The following is a 20,369-nucleotide window of genomic DNA, read 5'->3' on the forward strand; positions in this document are numbered from 1 at the left end:
CTAACCTTTCAGTTGACTCCTTTTTCATGTCTTTGCTAGGTTTAAGATGAACCTTTTTAACACTATTTTGAATGTAGTTTTGGGACGTGTGTGTGTGAGAACTACGCCAGGCCTCTTTCTGTTTAACTACAGCTTGTTTTTTCTTGGCTTCCTAGAGTAGATATTTGTCCCTAAAATCATGCAAATGATAAGGCACAGGAAATCCTAGGTTATTTCTTGTTTCCAAAAGAGGTTTTCTAAAGAGAATACGTTTGCTATCCTGGACTAAATCTCTGCTGGAGTACTGTTAGTCCCAGTTTTTGCATTTACTGGAGATAGATTTCTTCATAACTTTCTAGTTTTGTGGTAATATGCAACAAGCCTATATTACAACAGATACAGAAGAAGAGTCCTGAATTCTCTGCTCCAGTCCCAGTCTACTGATTTTTGAGGCCATCCTGTGCTGTGGATTTTGAGGGAGTGGGGCACAATTGAGTTTAAGGTGGGAAAATCAAATGAACCTAAATATGGAACAGCATCTCTTGCTCCGTATTTCAGCCTCTAGCAGTGACTGACTTGCATTTTATGGTTGTGGCTCTTAAGGATGTAAACAAGGAAATCTGTCTTTAATCTTTTTTTGGCTCTTATAACTTTGTAGTGAGAGTGAGTGTCCTCTTTCTTCCTCCTCTTACAGTAGTTTGTTTAACTCTGGCTTCCTCCCTATTCTCTAGAAATGTTGCAGATAAATCTCTCATCCATAGTAAGGGCTAATACTATGTAATACAGAGTTAACGTACTATATACTTCCAAACTTGATTTGTCTGCTTCTGTTAACCTAAAAGGACCTTGTCGCTGTTTATAGGCACATGGTCTATATAAAGCAATGCATCTCAATTCTAGAGTGCATCAGCAGCCAGTATGGTTTTGCTCCCATGTTTAACAGCTAAACAGTACAACCTATTTTTTAGACTCATCTGCAGTTGCAGAGGGGGTTGCTTCTCCAGGGGACAGACAGCCTGAACCGAGCCACTCAGAGCATTGACCGTTCACATCGGATCGCTGCAGAGACTGATCAGATAGGTACCGAGATAATCGAGGAACTTGGGGACCAGCGAGAGCAATTGGAACGCACCAAAAGCAGAGTGAGTGTAAAAGCTGTGGGCATTGTAACATAGCCTGGCATTAGCCTATTGGGAACGGTAGCCTCTATGGAGATCTGGGTGCTTCCATCAGATGTTTACTTCCTGGGTATGAAAGCTGCGATATGGACATCTGGAAAGAAGGAGCAGTTAGAGTGGAGGACTGTAGATTGGTGACAAATAAAAAAATTGCCTCCATTTGTTCAGCCTAGCAGTCCATAAACTTCCACCATAAAGAGCACTTTGCCCCCAGGAATACACTGTGAAGTGGAATTTCAGTTCATTTCCGTTTGGCTTTGAGTCCTATGCTAGTGCCTGGATCCTGTTTAAACTTTAGTCATTTTATCACCCTGACAGTGTGCAGTAAATGGAAGAGGCTAAATCAGTTTTTAACCTGAGTTTATATGTGGATGAAATGGGCTAGATTACCCAATAGGTCTCTTCCAGCTCCCTGGGGCTAAGGCAGGAACTAGCCCAACAACTAATAATGTAAACTATTAATAGTGGTTTTAAACTATGTAAACTTGACCTAAAAGTTAGGCTGTAACCACTGAAGCCTTTCTTTTTTTGAGTGAAGCATTGTCAAAGTGCAGTTTCACTCTGATCTAGTTATTGTGTCCTGGATCTCTGTATCAAATTTGCTCACTTAACAAGTGAAGATGTTTTCTTACCTCTAGTTCTGCAAACTAAGCCTGTGCACAGTTGAGCTTTGGTTATTTCCGAGTAGTATCACCAGTAATGAAGATTCATTAGACCTTTGGCTGCATTTCTACAATCCTGTTGCCCTCAGTAGATTTGCACATGAGTAACGGAAACTTGGTAAACTAATATATTGATGTACAAGAAAGAATAGAATCCAGCATTCTATTTTTAGCATGATAGCTTAATCAAAGGTCTTCAACCTGGGAATCACACCTTTAGCTCAAAGTGTACATTTACCCATCATCCCAGTTTCATATCCGATCTTGGATTTAATGTGAGTGACTCCCTCTCCCAGAGTAGGGCTGTCTGTATAGTTCTGTCAGCAGGCCTCTTGAATCAGGTCAAACCAGCATAGGCTATTTCCCTGGGAGGCAAAACTTTAAAAGTCTTGTTACCTGTATTGCTTCAGCATTGGGAATTTACAGTCATCACTCCCCTCTAACTATTGTTCCTGCAGGAACCATCCGTTCATCCAGGAATACAATCACTAGCCAGCCCATAAAGATGTACAGTATTTTATAAAGCTGATCCAATAACCCGAATATTCTGTTTCCGAAACATTGCATCTGTCAAAGCTACTTTCTTCTGAAGCTAAGAGTTAATGCAGTCCTTTGGATATACCATCCTGTTAAACTTGTTCAAGGAGTTATGCATTTATAGTGTGCTTTCTGTATGCTGTTCCCTCTACTGAAATAGTAATCAATACAAGCTCACCTTCTTTTTGTATATGCTCCCTTAACAAAGAGATGAAGTCTAGAACTGTTTGTTTTTTAAATGGATTCTCCCGGAGCTGTGAGCAGGAGATATTTGCAACTGTATAAAAAAGGTGCCAAAAGTGGTGACTCTTGGCAGGCAGAATGGTACAGATCTGCCATCACAAATCCCTTTTCACATAGGATCTAACAGGAGTCATAGTGTTGTGTTTATGTGAAATGAGTGAATTCCACTCATGCAAAAACATACTAGTGTTGGCATCAGGCTGGAACCAGCTTATTGTTTGCTTTATGATCTGCACAATCTGATTTCTGTGAAAGCACTTGCTGCAATGAGTGTGGGTTTGAAAGCCTGGGCATAAACAGATCCATTTACCAAGGGTGCTTGTGAATGTAAATGGAGGGCAAGTGGCATGCACTTCTAAAGGTGCTCTGAGGCTATGTCTACCTCATGGACCTTCTAGCAGCTGGTGGAAGAGAGCTTGCCTGCAGGCATAATTAAACCACCTCCAATGAGCGGCAGGAGATGCTCTCCTGCCAACATAGTGCTGTCCACACTGGCACTTTTTGTCTGTGAACCTTATGTCAGTCAGGGGTGTGTGGGGTTTTTTTCCTTTACACTAACACCTGTCTGTCAGGGGTGTGGTGAAACAACCACTGGTTTGACTCATTCAATAAGGACAACTGGCCTAATTTCCCTCACATACCCATCTCCTTGAACTTCTGGAGCAGGGCTGACCAAATTTTATATTGAAAGCTGCAGTGACCACGTTCTGAGTCTCAGGTTTGCACCTGAGTTGTTTATAATGTGACAGCTTTTAAAATGCATAACCCTAATTTGTTTTGCTTGTTTCTTACTAGGGTCCTTCTTGAACCCAGATCTTTTGTTTGCTTAATTCGTTGTGCCCTCAACTAACTGCTGGCACACTGTGGGTCAGAGTATAAGGTTTGGCTCTGTGCCTTTTATTTCCCTTCAGAAAAAGTGAAATCTAATGTTTTTCTTTGTAGTTAGTGAACACAAGTGAAAACTTAAGCAAAACCCGTAAGATCCTGCGTTCCATGTCAAAAAGGTGAGTTGTGTGACGAATTTACTTACCTTTTAAAACTTTAAAGCAATGCTAGCCTCCAATAATGACCAATCCCAGACAATTATGCCTTTCTTCTAAATCTCAAAATAAGATATGACCAGAAAACTATTTACTGTGCAGGAATTGCCTCACCCAGTACCCAAATGCTGCTGCCACCTCTGATAACAGTGCAGCAGTTCTACAGCACACAGCAAAGGAAATTTAAAATACCAGAACAGATGGGGGCTTTTAGGTAAACAGAGTAACTGAAATTTGCCCAAATAAATGGGCTACAGTCTCTCTTTAATATTCCTCAGTGAGCAGGTATTGAGAGACAAGGTGGGCAAGGTAATATCTTTCATTAGACCAACTTCAGCACCATAAAGAGCTCTTTCAGGTCTGGGAAAGGTACTCAGTCACAGCTAAATGCAGTGGAAATTAAGGTGCCTTAATTTCACTACCTGTTTTTCTTTCCTTTGGAATAGTTTAGACTAGAGTTCAAGTGGCACTCTAGTCATTGTATAGACTAACTGTAGTCTTCCCTACCCTATTTCTATTATTCTCTTCTGGATTTCAACACCCTTTTCAAGGTAACAAGCTGATGACTGTATTCATGGGCAAGGTGTATTATGCATTTTATAGAATACTCCCTGTTCTATTCCTTGCTAACACATTGTTTGCTTCTGCATAGTGACCAGCCTTTTTAAGCTATCAGTTGATACTCAAGATTCTTAATTCCTGAGTGTCAATTCACAGTGTTACCTTGCACTTAAGGTTGTGGTTCCTCTTTTCTTAAATAATGCATCTTGTCTGTGCTGTTCATCTTCAGTTAGCACCAGTGTCCTGCTCTAGAACAGGAGTCCTCTGTACACTCCATTAACCTTCTTCCATGTTGAAATTAGGCAACTAACTTACCAAAGCTTGTGGAGGTTCAAACAGCCTACTGATTTGTTTTTTTCTTTGTCCATGAGACAACTTTTTAACCTGCTACTGCATTACAGCTTGCTGTGAGTTCTTGATGACCTGCTTTAGTCATTTATGTAAACTGTATGTGGAATGATCTTTAGCAACCATAGTAACAAATGAACATTTTGGGGAATGCAGAGGTGGGAGAGTGTGCTGTAGTTCAAAAGGAATTATGTGGGGGAATTTTATGGCCTGTTATACAAGTCAATAGTCCCCTCTAGAGGTCTTTTAAAGGCCAAACATCTTTAAAGACCATTTTGGCTGAGTACAATAGTATCCTCTGAAGAGCCAACTCATTTTACTAGAAAGTTAGAGGCCCATACACTGAGTAGTGGTGGCTTATGCTCCTAAGAAATAACGGACTTAATGGGGTAGTCCTGTCCATCTTACAGTGTGGAAATAAAAGTTGGAGAATGCAGCACCACTGCAAGTAGTGAAATGGAGAATGTAAAGAAGTCCCAGAGAACTGTTAGAAAGCTGTTTAGTGTAGGAATCACTGCTTTGTCCCTTCTTCCTAGTTTTGAGAACATTGTGGAGAATTCTCCACAACAGAAGTACTAAGCTTAGTGATGAGATTTAAAGACAATCAACTTTTGGTAACTTTAGTTCTCAGCTGGAGTGTTTACATAAAGAATGTTTTTAAACCACACTGGAGCATATACAGGAGGATATTCCTCAAGACCCAATAAAAGTCTTCACTTACCATGAGCAGCATGATCCTAAACTCCCTTTTCTCTTTCTAGAATTATGACTAACAAGTTGCTGCTGTCGGTCATCATCCTAGAATTAGCCATCCTAGGAGGTGTGGTCTACTACAAGTTCTTCCGCAAGAGCTGAACTTGCACAGCCCAGATTGTTCCCCTTTGAGTCAAGGATTATGTATAGACATAGCTGAGAAACGAGATGGCAGTAGCTCCAGAAGAAGTGGATGAGAGGTCTACTCCATTTGAAAGTCCTGTGGTTGAGCTGCCAGGTTCTGGCAGCATGTTCAACTGAATTATGTACTGACTCTAGAAAGACATGCAGGTTATAAAAATGCAAAGACTGACTGAAGTAATGGCAAGACAGTAATAAGGTAATTGTTTTATTACTTGTCTAAATTTACATACTTCTAAATGAATAAAACAGTAGTTATTGGTCAAATGGAAAACTAGTCTCTTTTTAAAACAAAGTAAAACACTTCAAGTGTTTGATAATCTATCCACTCAAGTGCCTCAGCAGAATGCCCAATGTGAAGCGTCTTCCATCATGTGGGGGTCCTAAATCCTCACTTGCTCTTCACTGTCTGATTCATCTGGTGAATTGGGGGTTGGGAGTTCATCAAAAACAGCATGTGCTCCTTCTCTGGTGTGCCCAAAGCATGTTGCTAGCACATCTACTGCAAGACTGGCTGTAGCATTCACTTCCTCTTGAGAGGCTCCAAGCAATGGGTTTACTTCAACCAGGTCCACAGCCGAAAGCAATCCTGAGAAGGCAAAACACATTACCCCCAAGGCAGGAACATGCTGGACTTCTGTTCCTGCTATTTGATGGGTAGTTTCACACAGCTGCTGTGGCGGAGCCAACACTATAATTCTATTAGTCACTGAGTAGTTCAAGGCTCATATCCCCAACCTTGCATTTTAGAACACCCTGGGAAAAGGTAAGCCTATCCCCAAGTGCAATCCATGGAGGCTGCTTCTGGCTAGCAGATGCAAATAGTCAACCTGTCTGAAGAACAGAACTGGGAGGCCCCTAGGGCCTCTCATGTTCCTGGAGGCAGTACTAGTCTACATTATGACCAGCAACTGTACCACCTCCACACCTTTCCCAAGCAGCAAAAAGTGAGATGACAGTCTATCCATAGAGGTACTGCACCTATCTGGCTCTAGACTCAAGAAAGCAATGCCTTGCCTCTTTATGGCTGGAAGATCTTTTCGAATGTAAAGGTGGAAGTTTAAAAATGAGGAAGAGAAGCTGAACAGTGGCATTTCAGCTATGCTTCTGGAGTTTAACTATGAGAAGCTGGTTAAGTTCAATGTCTGGCAAAGTAGCATTGGCATCCACTTAATATTGAACCTGTGGCTTAGGTTAAATGCCACTCCAGATCTGTCTAGCACACAGTATCTGAGCACATCTCAATGTAGAGTTAAGATTGTTACTGTTCCTTGGTTGACAATCCCTTGTGAGCAGAGGTCCTAAAACACACAAGCCATTTAACTATAAGTGCATTTAATATCTAAAGTGAGGTGTCCTAGCCCCATTCTGAAAAGCTTATGGTACCTTTAAAATTTGTTAAATGTGCATAGCTGAGTCTTGTATTAGCAAGACTTGTGTTCTGGGATAGAACAAGTAGTTTATTCATAGAAACAAGAGTGATCAGTGGACTGTCAGAGGCTGAAAACTCAAATGCTGTCTCCTTTAAGTTCTCTCCCCACAACTCCAGTGGAAGCTTGAACCTGGGGTTTTAGGATCACTTGCAAGATGACCAGATTTTTAAAACTGGGTATTTTTAATGTTACCGCAAAAAAGGAATATTGATGTAAAACTGGTCATTCATGCATATGTAAAGTTCTGAAAGTCTGCCCCATCTATTCACTGCTATATAAAATAGGGACCTATACCATTCTGATCTACTGTACCATGCCCCTTCAAAATCATTGATCTAAAGTTTACTACTTAGCTCCTGTCAGTCTAGTTATAAAGAAGCAATTTGAAATGCAAAACAGGTCACCTTAAACCTGTCTCAAATAACTTCTTGTAAAGGTAGAATTAGCTCTTGGCTAAGAGGCTTGTGTGATAATTGGGTTTAATCAAACACTGCTGGTTGATTCTTACCTGTATTGTGTATTTCCTCTGTAATGTACATGCCTTCCCGATATGTTAATCCACCTAAAACAGGAGTCCCTGTTGCTGGAGCCAGCGAAGGATCAAAAGCATCAATGTCAAAGCTCAGGTGAATTGGTCTTTGCCTTCTGAAGAATAAAATAAAATAGGTGGCTTAATATTCTGTGATCATATATGTGGTCAGGACCCCATCTACTTCACAGCACACTAGAATCAAGTTTAGGGCACCACTTATTTTCACTCTTTCCCATTGTTTAAGCCCCCCACAAACTATAGTTCAGAGGTGGGAAAACCAAAGGAAAAAAAATGAAGTGTTTCTTTATGCTGGGCTGGCCACACCTGCCATGTTAAAAAAAAACATCCCAAAGCAGAGTTCCTCTTTCTCCCTGACCCTCAAAGCATGTGCCAGGAAAGGGGGAAGTTTGTCACTTCACCAATACTTCATCTCTGTTCTACTGCTTAGCTCAGTTGCTGCCCCAGCACAGGTACCAGTTCCAGCTCTGGCACCTCAACCCAGCTGGCTCCCTGAAACAGTGCAGAGAGCATTAGCTCAATCTTGTGGGGAAGGCTAGAAAGCAAAAGGCAGCTGGCTGTAGCAAAAATACTGAATTCCAGGGCATCTTGTAAGCCCTGGGGGATAAAGATGAATGGGACAAGTCATCTAGTTTCCAACTGGCTGCAGACTTGCATTAGTGCAGCAGTTAACTCTGAAAACATTAACTAGGAGGAATTTCCAACCCATAAGGGCTAAAAAAAAAAAAAAAATACGTTGAAGAGTGAGATTCTGTGCCCATGGAAATTCAGGACCAGAGAGTGTGCTTGATATGAACTTTGAAAGCTCCAGCGAGTGCCTTAACATACTAGAAGGCTAACAGTAACTGAGTACAGGGGCAGACCTGGTGCGTTAAGAGCACTTCATTGCTGCTGCCTAGTGCTTACCTCCCCTAACAGCTCTTTAAAGCAAACGAAGTTGTTGTGAGCTACCTAAGCTCTATGGTTACTATGTCTGAGCCACATTAAATGCTGCAGACTTAACCTTTTCCTCACACTTTAGTAGCCAGGTACTGGATTCTTCAAGATGTGGGTGAAGGCACCACTTGCATCCAGCCCACATTTGTAGCAGCTAATAGTTATAGGAGGGCTGTTCCAGACCCAGGGTGAAGTAGTTTCATTTCAATGTCATCGAAGAGCCCAAGGATTAAATCCAACAGACTGGACTTCAATCTTGAAGCATGCTTATTGGAAATTTGCACAGCTGCTAGATGTGCTGTGGATAAGACTGTCACTCAGCTACGTATCACCAGCAGTAACTGAGCACTCCCTTTCCTTTTAAATAACTTACAGAAAGCAGAGAAAGAGGAGGAGTGTGCTGATAAATAGTGGTGTGGAAAGTAATACGTCAGACCTGCACGGGTTATCCGAGATTCTCTAACACATTAACAGCTTACAATTCAGGAACTCATGTTTTGTCTGACACAAGCAGCGTCTGTTCATCTTCAGTGACAAGGTACCTGCTCATTAGTTGTTCAAATGTCCTTTCCATAACTTTCTGGATTCCAAGGCGATCAATGTCTCTCATTGAGAAATACTGAATGTCATAGTTCTTCAAAATATAGCTGTTAAAAGAAAATGTTAAAACTTTCTTGCTTTTGGCTAAAATGTTTAGTACAGTGATTCTCAAACTTTTGTACTGGTGACCTCTTTCACATAGGTGGGTTGCACCAGAGGCTTGCTTTTAAATTAAAAACACTTTAATATATTTAACACCATTATAAATGCTGGATGTGAGGTGGGGCTGACAGCTCATGACCCCCCTGTAATAATCTCCCAACCCCCAGTTTGAGGACCCCTGGTTTAGTACTTTAAACCTCAAACCCTCACCACCAGCCCACGCCATTTAAATATATGGCACTAGCAAAAGCAACTTCAAACTTCACCAGTAAGAAAAATCCCTCCCCTCCACAGTGGTCTTGCACTTACTGTTCAGCAGGATCCACATCCCTCAGACCAATGTAGACAATATCCGATGTTGAGAGGCAGGGCTTTAGCCAGGAAAAGCCAGGAAGCAGCGGCATCTGCAAGCAGAGAGGGGTGTATATAGCTATAAAGTGACTTCTAGTGCCATCTGTTTAACAAGCTTCCAGTTCACAATGGAAATAATTTTAGGGACTTGTTAAAAGTTTTGACTTTCACTTCCTCATGCTACCCTCTCTCCTCCCAGAGTGAAATCCTCAAGGGGACAGAAAAGCAAGGTCTAATAGACTGGGAACAGGACTACATGAAGATTTCTTAACAATCTCAGCCTTGCCCCTTTCATACTATTTGTTCTAAGACAAACAGCAGCATTTAAGGAACATAAAAAAAAAATGAAGTACCTAGTATTGTCTTATGCTGCTGGCTGCCTAGCAGTGTAGGGAAATAGGGGGCTGTTTCTATTCCTGCTTGAACAATAACTTGCTCCATCATTGATCATGTCACTTAACCTTTCTCCCTCAGTTATACCCATTTCACAGATGGGTACTAGTACTTGACAAAAGGTATCTTTAAGGCACTTAGATCTATGCACAAGAGGCACTACAAGATCATAACTATGTACATGAGACTGTACCATTAAAGGTAGAATCAGCTCAACAGTGGGGGGGGACCCCAGAAGTTGTATGCTATGAAATGCCTTTGGTAAAAGGGAATACCTCACATTAATGGGAGTTGAGCTAGAAAGCAGACTTCCTAGGGAGTAAGACTGTGGCAGCAAGTGTCAATAGAGGAGGAGAGGGTCAACTTAAATGATAAAGCAATTGTGTCAATAATGATACACCCTCATCCAGTTCTGGTCAAACCCTTCCATTGCCTGAGAATAGCAGATTGGCGAGGCCTTTGTACTACAGGGGGCTGAAAAAGTCTGCTCTTTTGTACCTTTCATACAAGGATGCAAATAAGTTGCGGGGGGGGGAGGGGAGGGAATCAACATTATCCCCATTTTACTGATTGGGAAACTATAGCTCTCACCATAGTACCTGAGAACCTCAACTATTAGTGAATTTATCCTCCTGTGGGGCACGGAAGTATTAGTTCTATTTCACAGATGAGAACTAAGCCATACAGAGAAAGTAACTTAAGGGCATTCCAGGATTCTGAGACATTAACTCAGCTCTCTCCAGTCCCAGCCCACTGTCTCTCCATGGAGGTTTTCCCACCCCCAATCACAGTTAGTGATTAGTGCAGAGTCTCAGCAGTGCAATGAAAGCAGGGCCCGCACACAACATTTTGTCACCTGAGGCAGGGAACTCAAATGACGTCCCCATGTCCCCTCGCTTGGGCCAAAACTTTGAAAGGTCTCAATTCTGCCATCTTCCTGTTCTACTCCTCTCATGCTACTTCTCCTTTATTGGGGTACCTAACAACTTAAGTATCAGGGTAGCCATGTTAGTCTGTATCCACAAAAACAACAAGGAGTCCAGTGGCACCTTAAAGACTAAACAGATTTATTTGGGCATAAGCTTTCATGGGTGTAAAAAACCACCTTCATCTGAGGAAGTGGTTCTTTACCCATGAAAGCTTATGCCCAAATAAATCTGTTTAGTCTTTAAGGTGCCACTGGACGACTCCTTGTTTTTCTAAAAACTTAAAATGCCTTGTTCAAAAATTTTAAGTAACTTTCAAATGCCTGAACAGCAAATGTAACTTTTCTTGTCTGCATAGTAAACACTGGCATTTTTATCTGTTTGCATAATCGAAGTGGTGCTTTCTGTGCCTTCTCGGTTACAAAGATCTGAACTGCTTCCTGAAGGTCCACTGTCTGGGCCAGTTCATGCTCTACTGAGATGGTTGCAAGGCTGACCAGCCGCTCCTGTGTCATTGTGGAGCGTAGATGTGTTTTTATTAACTTCAGCTTGGAGAAGCTGGGTTCTCTACTGGCAACTGTTACAGGAAGTGTCAGAAGTATGTGCAGAGCTGGAAAGAGGGCCGTCATCTTATTTGTGCACCTATATTCCAGAACAGCCTTTGGAGTTGATCCTGCTGAAATGTATCTTGAAAGGGCTTTCAGTTCATCACGTAAATCACTCGCATCAATATCACGCATGTCATCATGTGTCAAAACGGTCTCTAGTGCCCTGCACTGCTGATGTAGGCCTTCTTCAGGTATAGTGAGGAGTTTTGGAATATCATACAACATCCCACATATACTGCTGTGTTCCTTGAGCTGCATGAAACGTTCAGCTGACTGTATTGCACAATCTAGCACCTGATTAAAGAACTCAACTTTGAATTGTTGTTTGGGGTCTCTTATGGGATTATCCCATGCCTTGTAATCAAAAAGAGTCTTCTCTGACTCTTATTTTCCCACCCATTCAAGAATACAGCTTCAGTGTGAAGTTCCTCTGCCAACTTCTGTGCACTCTTCAGAAAGTTTTGAAATCCCTCATCTGACTGGTAAGACAGTAGGTATGACTTTGCTTTGTCCAGTTCTTCCATTGCTCCAGATAGATCAAGGTCAACACCTTCGAGTCTCTTGCTTACAACATTTATTTCAAACAGTATGTCATGCCACAACACTAAGCCACACAGAAGTTTGAAGTTATATATGTTTCTGGTGATTCCATTTCCCTCTGCCACTGTTCTCCCACAAACAGTTCCTGTCATAGCATTATCCTCCATAATGGCAACTATGGCGTCATCTATCTTCCCAATTTGGTGTTTCGAGTGGAGGCGATAAAGCCTATGACTTTCCCATCGTGTGGCACTCAGTGGTTTCAGTGTCAGAGAGGATGTTCCCAGATGTTGCTTCAAAATTTTGCATCAATGAGTTGATGCAGAGAGAAATACATAGATGTTTTGAATTACATTAAAAAATTCAGCAGCCTCACTCGAAGCTGGTGCTGCATCACTGACCACCAAGTTCAATGACTAAGAACTGCATGGGACAAAAAATGCTTGAGGGTTTAACTCTCAGATCCGTGTCTGCACTCCCCTTCCTCTCATGTCGGCAGCATTATCATAGCCCTGACCTCTCATGTCAGCTATCGCAATTGCCATGTCTTCCAGCTTTTTAAGAAGCACATTTGTCATACCAGCTCCTGTAGTATCATCAAATGTCAACAGATTCTAGAAAATGTTCTCTGACAGTCACCATTGCAGGAACATTTGCACTAGGTTCTGTTGTTACAAAATGCACCATTCAAGTCATTTGTTCCATATGGCTGATGTCAGGTGTGCAGTCCAGACTAACAGAGGAATATCTTGCTGACTTCAGATCTGCCACAATCTTCTGTTTGACTCTTGTTGCCAGAAACTGTATGATCTCATTTTGAATGGTTTTTCTAAGGTAGTGGTGCGTGTACATTTCTTGGGTGGTGACTCTTCTGGTGCTCCTGGAGATCATCATCAAACTCAGCCATCAGCTGCGCAATTTTAAGGACGTTTCCATTGTTTGGCACATACTGCTGATTTGAAGTGCCACACAGTGCTAGGTTTTGGGTAGCAAGCACTCTCACAATGGCAATGAGCCTTTTCAGATCGTTTTGCCAGTAAAGAGACTCTGACACAATCTTCTCTTGATGCTGATAGTCTATGCTTGATGCTGATAGTCTATGGTGCCCTTTAACCTTGGTCTCATCTCAAGCTCTTTCCACCTACGGAATGCTCTCTGGTGATTTGCTGCCTTCTCATGGCATGCCAGATTTCTAGCCAGATTTTTCCAGTCCTTTGTTCCTGTAGAAGCCAATGTGGCTGGAACATTAGACTGGAAGACTGTTTTTGCAATAAACACAGTATGCAGCATTCTGGGGTTTTGAGTACATAAAAGCCATGGCCTCTCCACTTTGTCACCACTGGGGATTTCACGCCAGTAATGTGTTGGATGGAAACTTCTATTTTCATGGTCTTCGGGGAACATTTGGGGAACTTGAAGTTTTTCACTTGCTGTGGCCCATGCAGTACAAGGAAGTCCCTCAGGCTACAGCTCAAGTGGGTCCACAGTCCTGGATCATCTAGACTTAAGGAACTGAAGTCAGCAGCAGCTGTTTCTTGCGCCTCCACCACACTCTTCTCTGATGTACACTTTTCTTCAGGAATGTGCATGGTTACATCCATTTGAGATGGAGATATGGATGCTGCAGTAGCTACCAGGTCACCTGCACTCTAACTGGAAGATCAGGCATCTCCTCACCACTCACATCCTCACTGCGCCCGGAAGGCTCACCGTGAACGTGTGTCTATACATCTTAGGAGGGCTCCTTCCTGCTTAGATAGAAAAGCTTCCTTTGCTTTCTCTCTTTTTCTGAATGCTGCCCCAGAGGGGTGTTTTTCTTCTTTCACTCATGACTGCTGTTCTGTGCCAGCTATAGTGGCTCTCAACACTCAACTGAAGGGGACAAATAAGCAGGCTGGTAGCAGGGCCTGACTGAGGGAAGATATCAACGTCTTAAGGGCCTGAATGGCTCCTACTACTTCATCAGCTGACTGCCTGTTCTCCTCAAGTGGGTTCAGGGAAGCAGCAGGAAACAGGAAGCTCCATGAGAAGCTGGTGTTAATCAATCCAGGCTCCTGGGGGTGTTAGAGAGGTACATAGAGAGGAGAAGGAGCCTCTTCTCCTTGCAGCTCCAGCTGCTTTCTGTTATTCCCTCTCACCTTTTCTCCTGCCTGCCTGCCATGTCTCTTGTACCCTCCTTCCTCCAGCACAGCACTCCACCATTTCCGTGCATCTAGAGCAGAGAGAATCCATATGCACCAGCAGCAGACACAATTTTCTACAATCTGGGCTCTAGTGGCACCCCCTCCCACAGTCTGGCACCTGAGGCGGCCCCCTCAGTTCGCCTCATGGTAAGGCCAGCCCTGAATGAGAGATGGAATTTAATCCCAGCTCCGACTCAAAATATGGGACCAATTCCTCGACAGCGCTGTCACCTGAATGGACAGATGGACAATAAGGGGAACACTGAATCTGTAGTGCCTGCAGTGGAGCTTATGTGGATGGGCTGCAGAAGTAACAACAGCAAAAGTTTCTCTCTGTCAAGAACTGGCAAAGGCAGATGTGAAAACGATGGCAAACCTCTTTATATAAATAGCATGTACCTCTATCTAGGTGATTAACATGCTGTCTGCTTTATGGGGGCAGAGTTAACTGAATCCTGAGTGGTTTTACACATTTCCAGGAAAGCAGACAATGGCTAACGCAGCTGCTGATCTTTAATGGATAACACAGTGAATCCACTGCTAGAAGTCTACTTCTGACCCACCCGCAGTGAGCTGCATAATCCAGAGGCCCAGGACAGACAAAGCGACTTGAAAAGGGATAAAAAGATGGACCTGTGAACTCAGAGGGTGGGCCACTGACTGAGGTTCAGAGTAAGACAGGCTGTAGGGGGTACAGACTACCTTGTCCAACTCCAGTGATGGGGGTGCCTGAACTTGCAAGGAAAGGCTAAGGTTTAGGGAAGACAATATACATAGAGGTCTGTTTTAATCCTTTTCCTCTCATGGCCCTATGACTACATACTTTGAAGAGGCTGTTCATTGTCCATGCATTTTTTTTATTCCGATCACAGCAAGTCTAGAGCAGGGGTTAAACCCAACTTGGACCTGCTGGTAAACAGGAGTGCAGCAGATCTGGAGACCCAGTCTAAGAGCGGGGTGAACTGCAGATTCTACCCTGAGCAAAGTACAGGCACAAGCCTGTCACTGGGAGAGGGTGTCCATAGAGAGGCAGCCTGTGAGGAGCCAAACGTACAGCTCACGCTGAGCCATGATCGTTGACATCACTAAGTCAGTGACGTAACAGACTAAGCCCAGGATTGGACACTAGGAATCCTCTGCAACTATGATGCTGTGACCTTGGGCAAGACAGAATGTGTAAGACATTACTACCTACTTTAAAGGGCAAGCAGGGACTAGTCAGTGTTTGTACAGCACTTTGAAAAGGTTGTATACTAATACAGCTAGAAGAGTAGAACCAGAGTATTCTTCAGGCTTATGAGTGATCGGTCTGAGTGAAGGGGGACCCAGCAAGAGCTACACAAGTTAGGGGTAAGCTCTCCTCTCCCAGCTATCAGTGCAGTTTATCTATTACACAAGTACAAATAAAAGATTTTGTTCATGCATAATCCCTTCTCTGGTAATTCAGATGTACAGTCACGCCCGCTACACGAAAAGCCAAACCACTGAACTTTCACGTACAAGCTGTTACCGATTAACAATAAATTATATAAAAACAACGAGGAGTCCTTGTGGCACCTTAGAGACGAACATATTTATTTGGGCATAAGTTTTCGTGGACTAGAACCCGCTTCATCAGACGCATGGAGTGGAACATATAGTAGGGAGGTATAAATACACAGCATATGAAAAGATGGGAGTTGTCTTACCAAGCCGGGGGTCAGTGCTAACGAGCCAATTCAATTAAGGTGGAAGTGGGCTCGTTAGCACTGACCCCCGGCTTGGTAAGACAACTCCCATCTTTTCATATGCTGTGTATTTATACCTCCCTACTATATGTTCCACTCCATGCGTCTGATGAAGCGGGTTCTAGTCCACGAAAACTTATGCCCAAATAAATACGTTCGTCTCTAAGGTGCCACAAGGACTCCTCGTTGTTTTTGCTGATACAGACTAACACGGCTGCCACTCTGAAACCTGTCACAATGATTATATACAGTGTGAAAAGAGGTTATTTTCTTGCACCAGTGGTAAATTCTCCCCCTAAATGGTGGTGTGGTTCAAGGGACCAGAATAAAGGTCTAAAAATAAATCTCCCACCCATCAGCCAGGCCATGATAGCCATCAAAATGTGAGATGTCTGCGGTGTCACACCATAATGCTATGAAAAGGTTCTGTCAGCTGCCCTGGTTCTGCAGTGATGCATCCGATGAAGTGAGCTGTAGCTCACAAAAGCTTATGCTCAAATAAATTGGTTAGTCTCTAAGGTGCCACAAGTCCTCCTTTTCTTTTTGCGAATACAGACTAACACGGCTGCTACTCTGAAACCTGGTTCTGCACTGTTACAGGTGGAGGTAGGTGGCCTAAAGTGGGGAGGTTTCTATGCAGTCTTGGGTGCTCTGATACCTGCCTGAGCTTTCTGTGGGACATTGGGGGTGAACCCCACTCAGACCCCCTCCCTCCCACCACAATTCATGCAGCCACCTCTCCTAAATTTAGGTGGATTTTGCCTTAGCAGGGCTCCTCCTCGCGGCTGCCACCATCATCCTGGACTGCCTTGGCCTCAGAAAGCACTCAGCTGCTGTTGTTCCTCCAGCAGTTCTAGGAACCTTGCTCTTCTCTCTCCCCTCCTCTTTAAGGGAGGGAGCCAGCTGAGCAGACCCCAAACCAACTGTTGGGTCACAGGAGTCAGTGGAGTCTAGTCCTTTTCCCACTGGGGAGGGGGAAGGGGAAACAAGGAAACAAATCTGAGGGACCCAGGATCTTGGAGCCTGCTCCTTTCCCCTGTTGTGAAAGACCTATTGGGCTTTGTCCCCTCCTCCATCCAGAAGCAACTGCTGACTCTTGGCCAGGTGAGCTCCTTCTCTCACAGGCTTCTCTGTTCCTTGAGAGAAAGACAGACGGGGACCCAGAGCTGTCACAGGAAGGTCTCCTTCCCCCGCTGACCCATTTTCTACTGGGTGTAACTGGAGGTAAATGCTGACTAGTTATTTCCAGGCTGGACTTTTCAAGGAGTGGCTAGCTCATTACATCAAGTGGTCTTACATTAACTGGGGCCTTCCCTCTGAGGAGTCTGAGTGTTTTACTAACCTCATGCAGGGATTACTGCAGCTCTCTCTGGCATAGAAAGCAGCAGCTAGTTAACAGTTCACATAAAGAAGATTATTCAAATGCATCCCAAGGAGAAACAGGATGGAATTACCAAGATCAGATCTGTGTAATGCACAGCAGACCCCAGGGATCTCATATTTTGATGGCTCTCACATGCTGGCCTGGCTGATGGGTGGGAGACTTGGTGTTTAATGTGGAGACACTTTATTTTGGTCCCTTGGACTATACTACAGATGCTCCTTCAAGGTTTCCAATGCACAAGTAGAACTAGTTTAGCTTGCAGGATCTGCTGGGAGTTCAGTTCAGGGTGGTTTGGCTGCATAATTTCCTTTCCATTGTGTGTAATATGGCACTGAACACTTGTTTCAAACAGTTACATCCTTCCTTTAAGGACAGCCTGATGCATAACCTGCAGGTACCCAGTACGTGCTGAATACACATACTGACAAAGTAGGATACTGTGAAGAGAGCCAGATTTACTGCATTTCCAGCCGCTGTTCTCAGCCTGCAGGCGGTGACCCTCTCCTATTCCCTAACCTGGAGCCTAGGCTGAAGTAGACATGCTCACTTCTAACTAGGTCCCTGATGCAGATGCCACAGACACTGTACTGGTTACCATGGCAGCCCCTATAGTATGCTATAAGAACTTGTACGAGGGCTTCCAGGCTGCAGCCGAGGCAGTGTGGTTATTAAATGCCCTAGGTGTACCAATATCGAGCCTCTTTTCGGGCTGCTGCAGAAGCAGGCCGCTCTTCTTGTGCCTTTAAAGATAATGGTCATCGTCAGCAGGGCACTTCGCCAAGCAGGCTGCAAGCAGCCCTGAGCTGTAACATTTACTAGAACGTCTAGAGCTACAGCAATGTATCAGGACAGCCCATGCAGGCCCTGCCCCCGACAGGCTCTGAGGTGGTCAAAATATGGAACAGTTCCAAATAGAGATGTACAAGGGGAGGGTAAAAGGCATGTGAGCTATGCAGGGATGAGCTCGGCACAGCTCCTATGGGCTCAGATGGGGGAGGCTCCCTTTCTGGCTCACCCAGCAGGACTGCTGCCTGCGCACTCCAACAGTCTCCGTGCATTGGCTACAAGAATATGCAGGCTCCACACAGTGTCCAGTTGCTGGATTGGAGCCTTTACTGACGCATTAGGTCTGTTTTAGCACAGGAGACTGAGTGGCAATGGGATATGAAGCCTCTCACCTTCAACTTCAAATCCTGATCAAGCAACTTGTGACATGGGCTCATGCTCTCCATCCAGTTCCTAGCAGATGTGCCTATCACAAAATCCACTAGCACCCCAGCAGTAAGTGCCCCCTAGGTGACAGTATCTACAAAGAGGCCAAGAGCTGAATAAGGAATGTCTCTCTCAGCACTAGCAGTTAGTAGATTATAAACATAGGATGCCTGTAACTTTATCTTATCTAGGGGATAAACGGGAGATCAACCTCAGGGGCAGGTAAGTCAGCACCTTTCACCAGAATTGAAATTAAACAAACAGTGTGCTGTACAGTAACCTCTCCCTCCCTCCAAACAAAACCTAAAGCCACTTACTTTATTCTGGAGCTCTCGTAACAGAAATGAGACTGGCTGTCCATGGAGGTTTCCAGATTGAGTTGTGAGAGGGGTGTTGATATCGGCATGTGCATCCACCCAGATCACACAGAGGTGAGGGCACTGCCGTGTGTGGCCACTGATGGAACCAAGCGCCAAGCTGAAAAGTACATTAAACACACGTCCTACTGAACAATTCCAGGGACTATGATAAACGAGGTTGCCACATTTCAAAATGTTCAATATTTGCATTGCAGCATCTCATCCCAGTAAGACCTGCCATCACCACATAAACATCAGTGTGACATGTATCACTATGCATCATGATTCTGCATAAAACTCTGAAGTAGTACACGAGTACTGCGATATGGGGGCAGGGCTTTGCTTTTTCTTCCTTCAGGCTCTCTTACCAAGAGCCCTCCCACCTCTCTAGCCTTCACCTGTCCCAGGTCCAGGTGAGCATCAACAGAACCCATCTCACCCCTACCTAGCAGGCTCATCTTGCACAGTCACCAACCGAACTCTGTTGGCTCCAGCCATTTTGCCTCATTTCAACACAGCCCACCTCCTCCCTGCTGTTCCCAGTCTGGGGGCAGAGACAGAAGAGGGATGTGACATTTGGAGAATGGGAAAGAAGAGGATATGGAGGTAGACTTAGGACTCTCTCTCACCACAGCACTCCCTAGCCCCTCCCCCCAAATCCTTTAGGAACTAGCTGGTCCCCAAAGAGTTACACACCTGTCCTAAGGGTTAGTGTCCTGCAAGCTCCCTAAAAATATGTCCACAAAAGTCAACATGGGTGAAGCTGACCATATGAATTCCCTCAAAAAAGGGCAGCTTCATTTGTTTTTATTACTTGCAGCTTCCAAAAGAATTTGGAAACAAGTCACTGCTGTCTGTTACTTTCTAAGATCACTTTTTTATTGCTTCTTTTATTCTGCTGGTTCTTGGAGTCACAGAATTAAAGACAAAACAAATATTATGTCCCCACATGGTACTGCCAGGAAAGTAGGAAGGGGCTTTCAACACTGCAGGGCCTGGGAGTAGCAGATACTCACAGCAACATCATCACGCAAGCAACTTTGACACTCTCCCAATCTATGCCTTGCAGAGCTTCTATGGCCCCAGACCCCTCATCCTTTCATCTCAGTTTTGATTTACACCAAAGGAGATACACCACCTCAAACAGTTAACTGTCAATCTGTGACATTCAACGGCAGCCACCACTCTCATCCAGCTTGACTCACCTATGGTCACCTCCCATGGTTACACAGCTGTGTCCAGCAGCCACTGCTCCGCTCACAGAGTCAGCCAGCACCTGGCTGGCTAATCCCACAGAGCGTGGGTATTTGACCAGGTTGTTATACAGCTCATCATTGGGCACTTGAGTGAAACTCAGATCTCCAAAATCATACACTCGGCAACCTGGTAACACACAGAGCAGCAAAAAGGTGGATTAAGTCTGGATTCAAATGCCCCAAAAGGCATTCTAAAAACCTAGTCATTGTGAGAGTGTAATGCTGAAAGAAACAGGTGCTCCCCACCCTATGCCCTGCAGCTCACCAGTAACTATTAGGATATTGCCCTACCAGACACCGCCCGACCTTACTGCATCAATAGCACTGATTCAGCCATTAGAAAGAGCTCTGAAATTTCCAGCCAGCT

At 44.1% G+C, this 20,369-nt stretch overlaps 2 protein-coding genes across 4 annotated transcripts in view; one reads left to right on the forward strand and one right to left on the reverse strand.

The window, feature by feature from the left end:
• Positions 1–7,550, forward strand: part of VTI1B (vesicle transport through interaction with t-SNAREs 1B) — a 29,090-nt gene extending 21,540 nt beyond the window's left edge. Inside the window, exons 4-6 of the mRNA XM_073348411.1 lie at positions 948–1,121; positions 3,542–3,603; positions 5,310–7,550. Of these exons, the coding sequence (XP_073204512.1) occupies positions 948–1,121; positions 3,542–3,603; positions 5,310–5,403 (330 nt within the window). The 3' untranslated portion in view covers positions 5,404–7,550. The remainder of the gene's footprint in view (positions 1–947; positions 1,122–3,541; positions 3,604–5,309) is intronic.
• The window catches only part of ARG2 (arginase 2), a 36,624-nt gene continuing 21,892 nt past the window's right edge, over positions 5,638–20,369 (reverse strand). For 2 of the 3 annotated variants that reach the window (XM_073348408.1, XM_073348407.1), the window contains exons 4-8: positions 18,705–18,864; positions 9,373–9,467; positions 8,904–9,008; positions 7,384–7,520; positions 5,638–6,031 (exon numbers count right to left, since the gene is read on the reverse strand). In XM_073348408.1, the coding sequence (XP_073204509.1) occupies positions 5,826–6,031; positions 7,384–7,520; positions 8,904–9,008; positions 9,373–9,467; positions 18,705–18,864 (703 nt within the window). In that variant the 3' untranslated portion in view covers positions 5,638–5,825. Of the gene's footprint in view, positions 6,032–7,383; positions 7,521–8,903; positions 9,009–9,372; positions 9,468–18,704; positions 18,865–19,951; positions 20,130–20,369 lie in introns of all 3 variants that reach the window. The other variant, XM_073348409.1, reaches the window with a different exon arrangement.

The sequence above is a fragment of the Lepidochelys kempii genome, chromosome 6 (genome assembly GCF_965140265.1).
Source record: "Lepidochelys kempii isolate rLepKem1 chromosome 6, rLepKem1.hap2, whole genome shotgun sequence".
Taxonomy (NCBI): Eukaryota; Metazoa; Chordata; order Testudines; family Cheloniidae; genus Lepidochelys; species Lepidochelys kempii.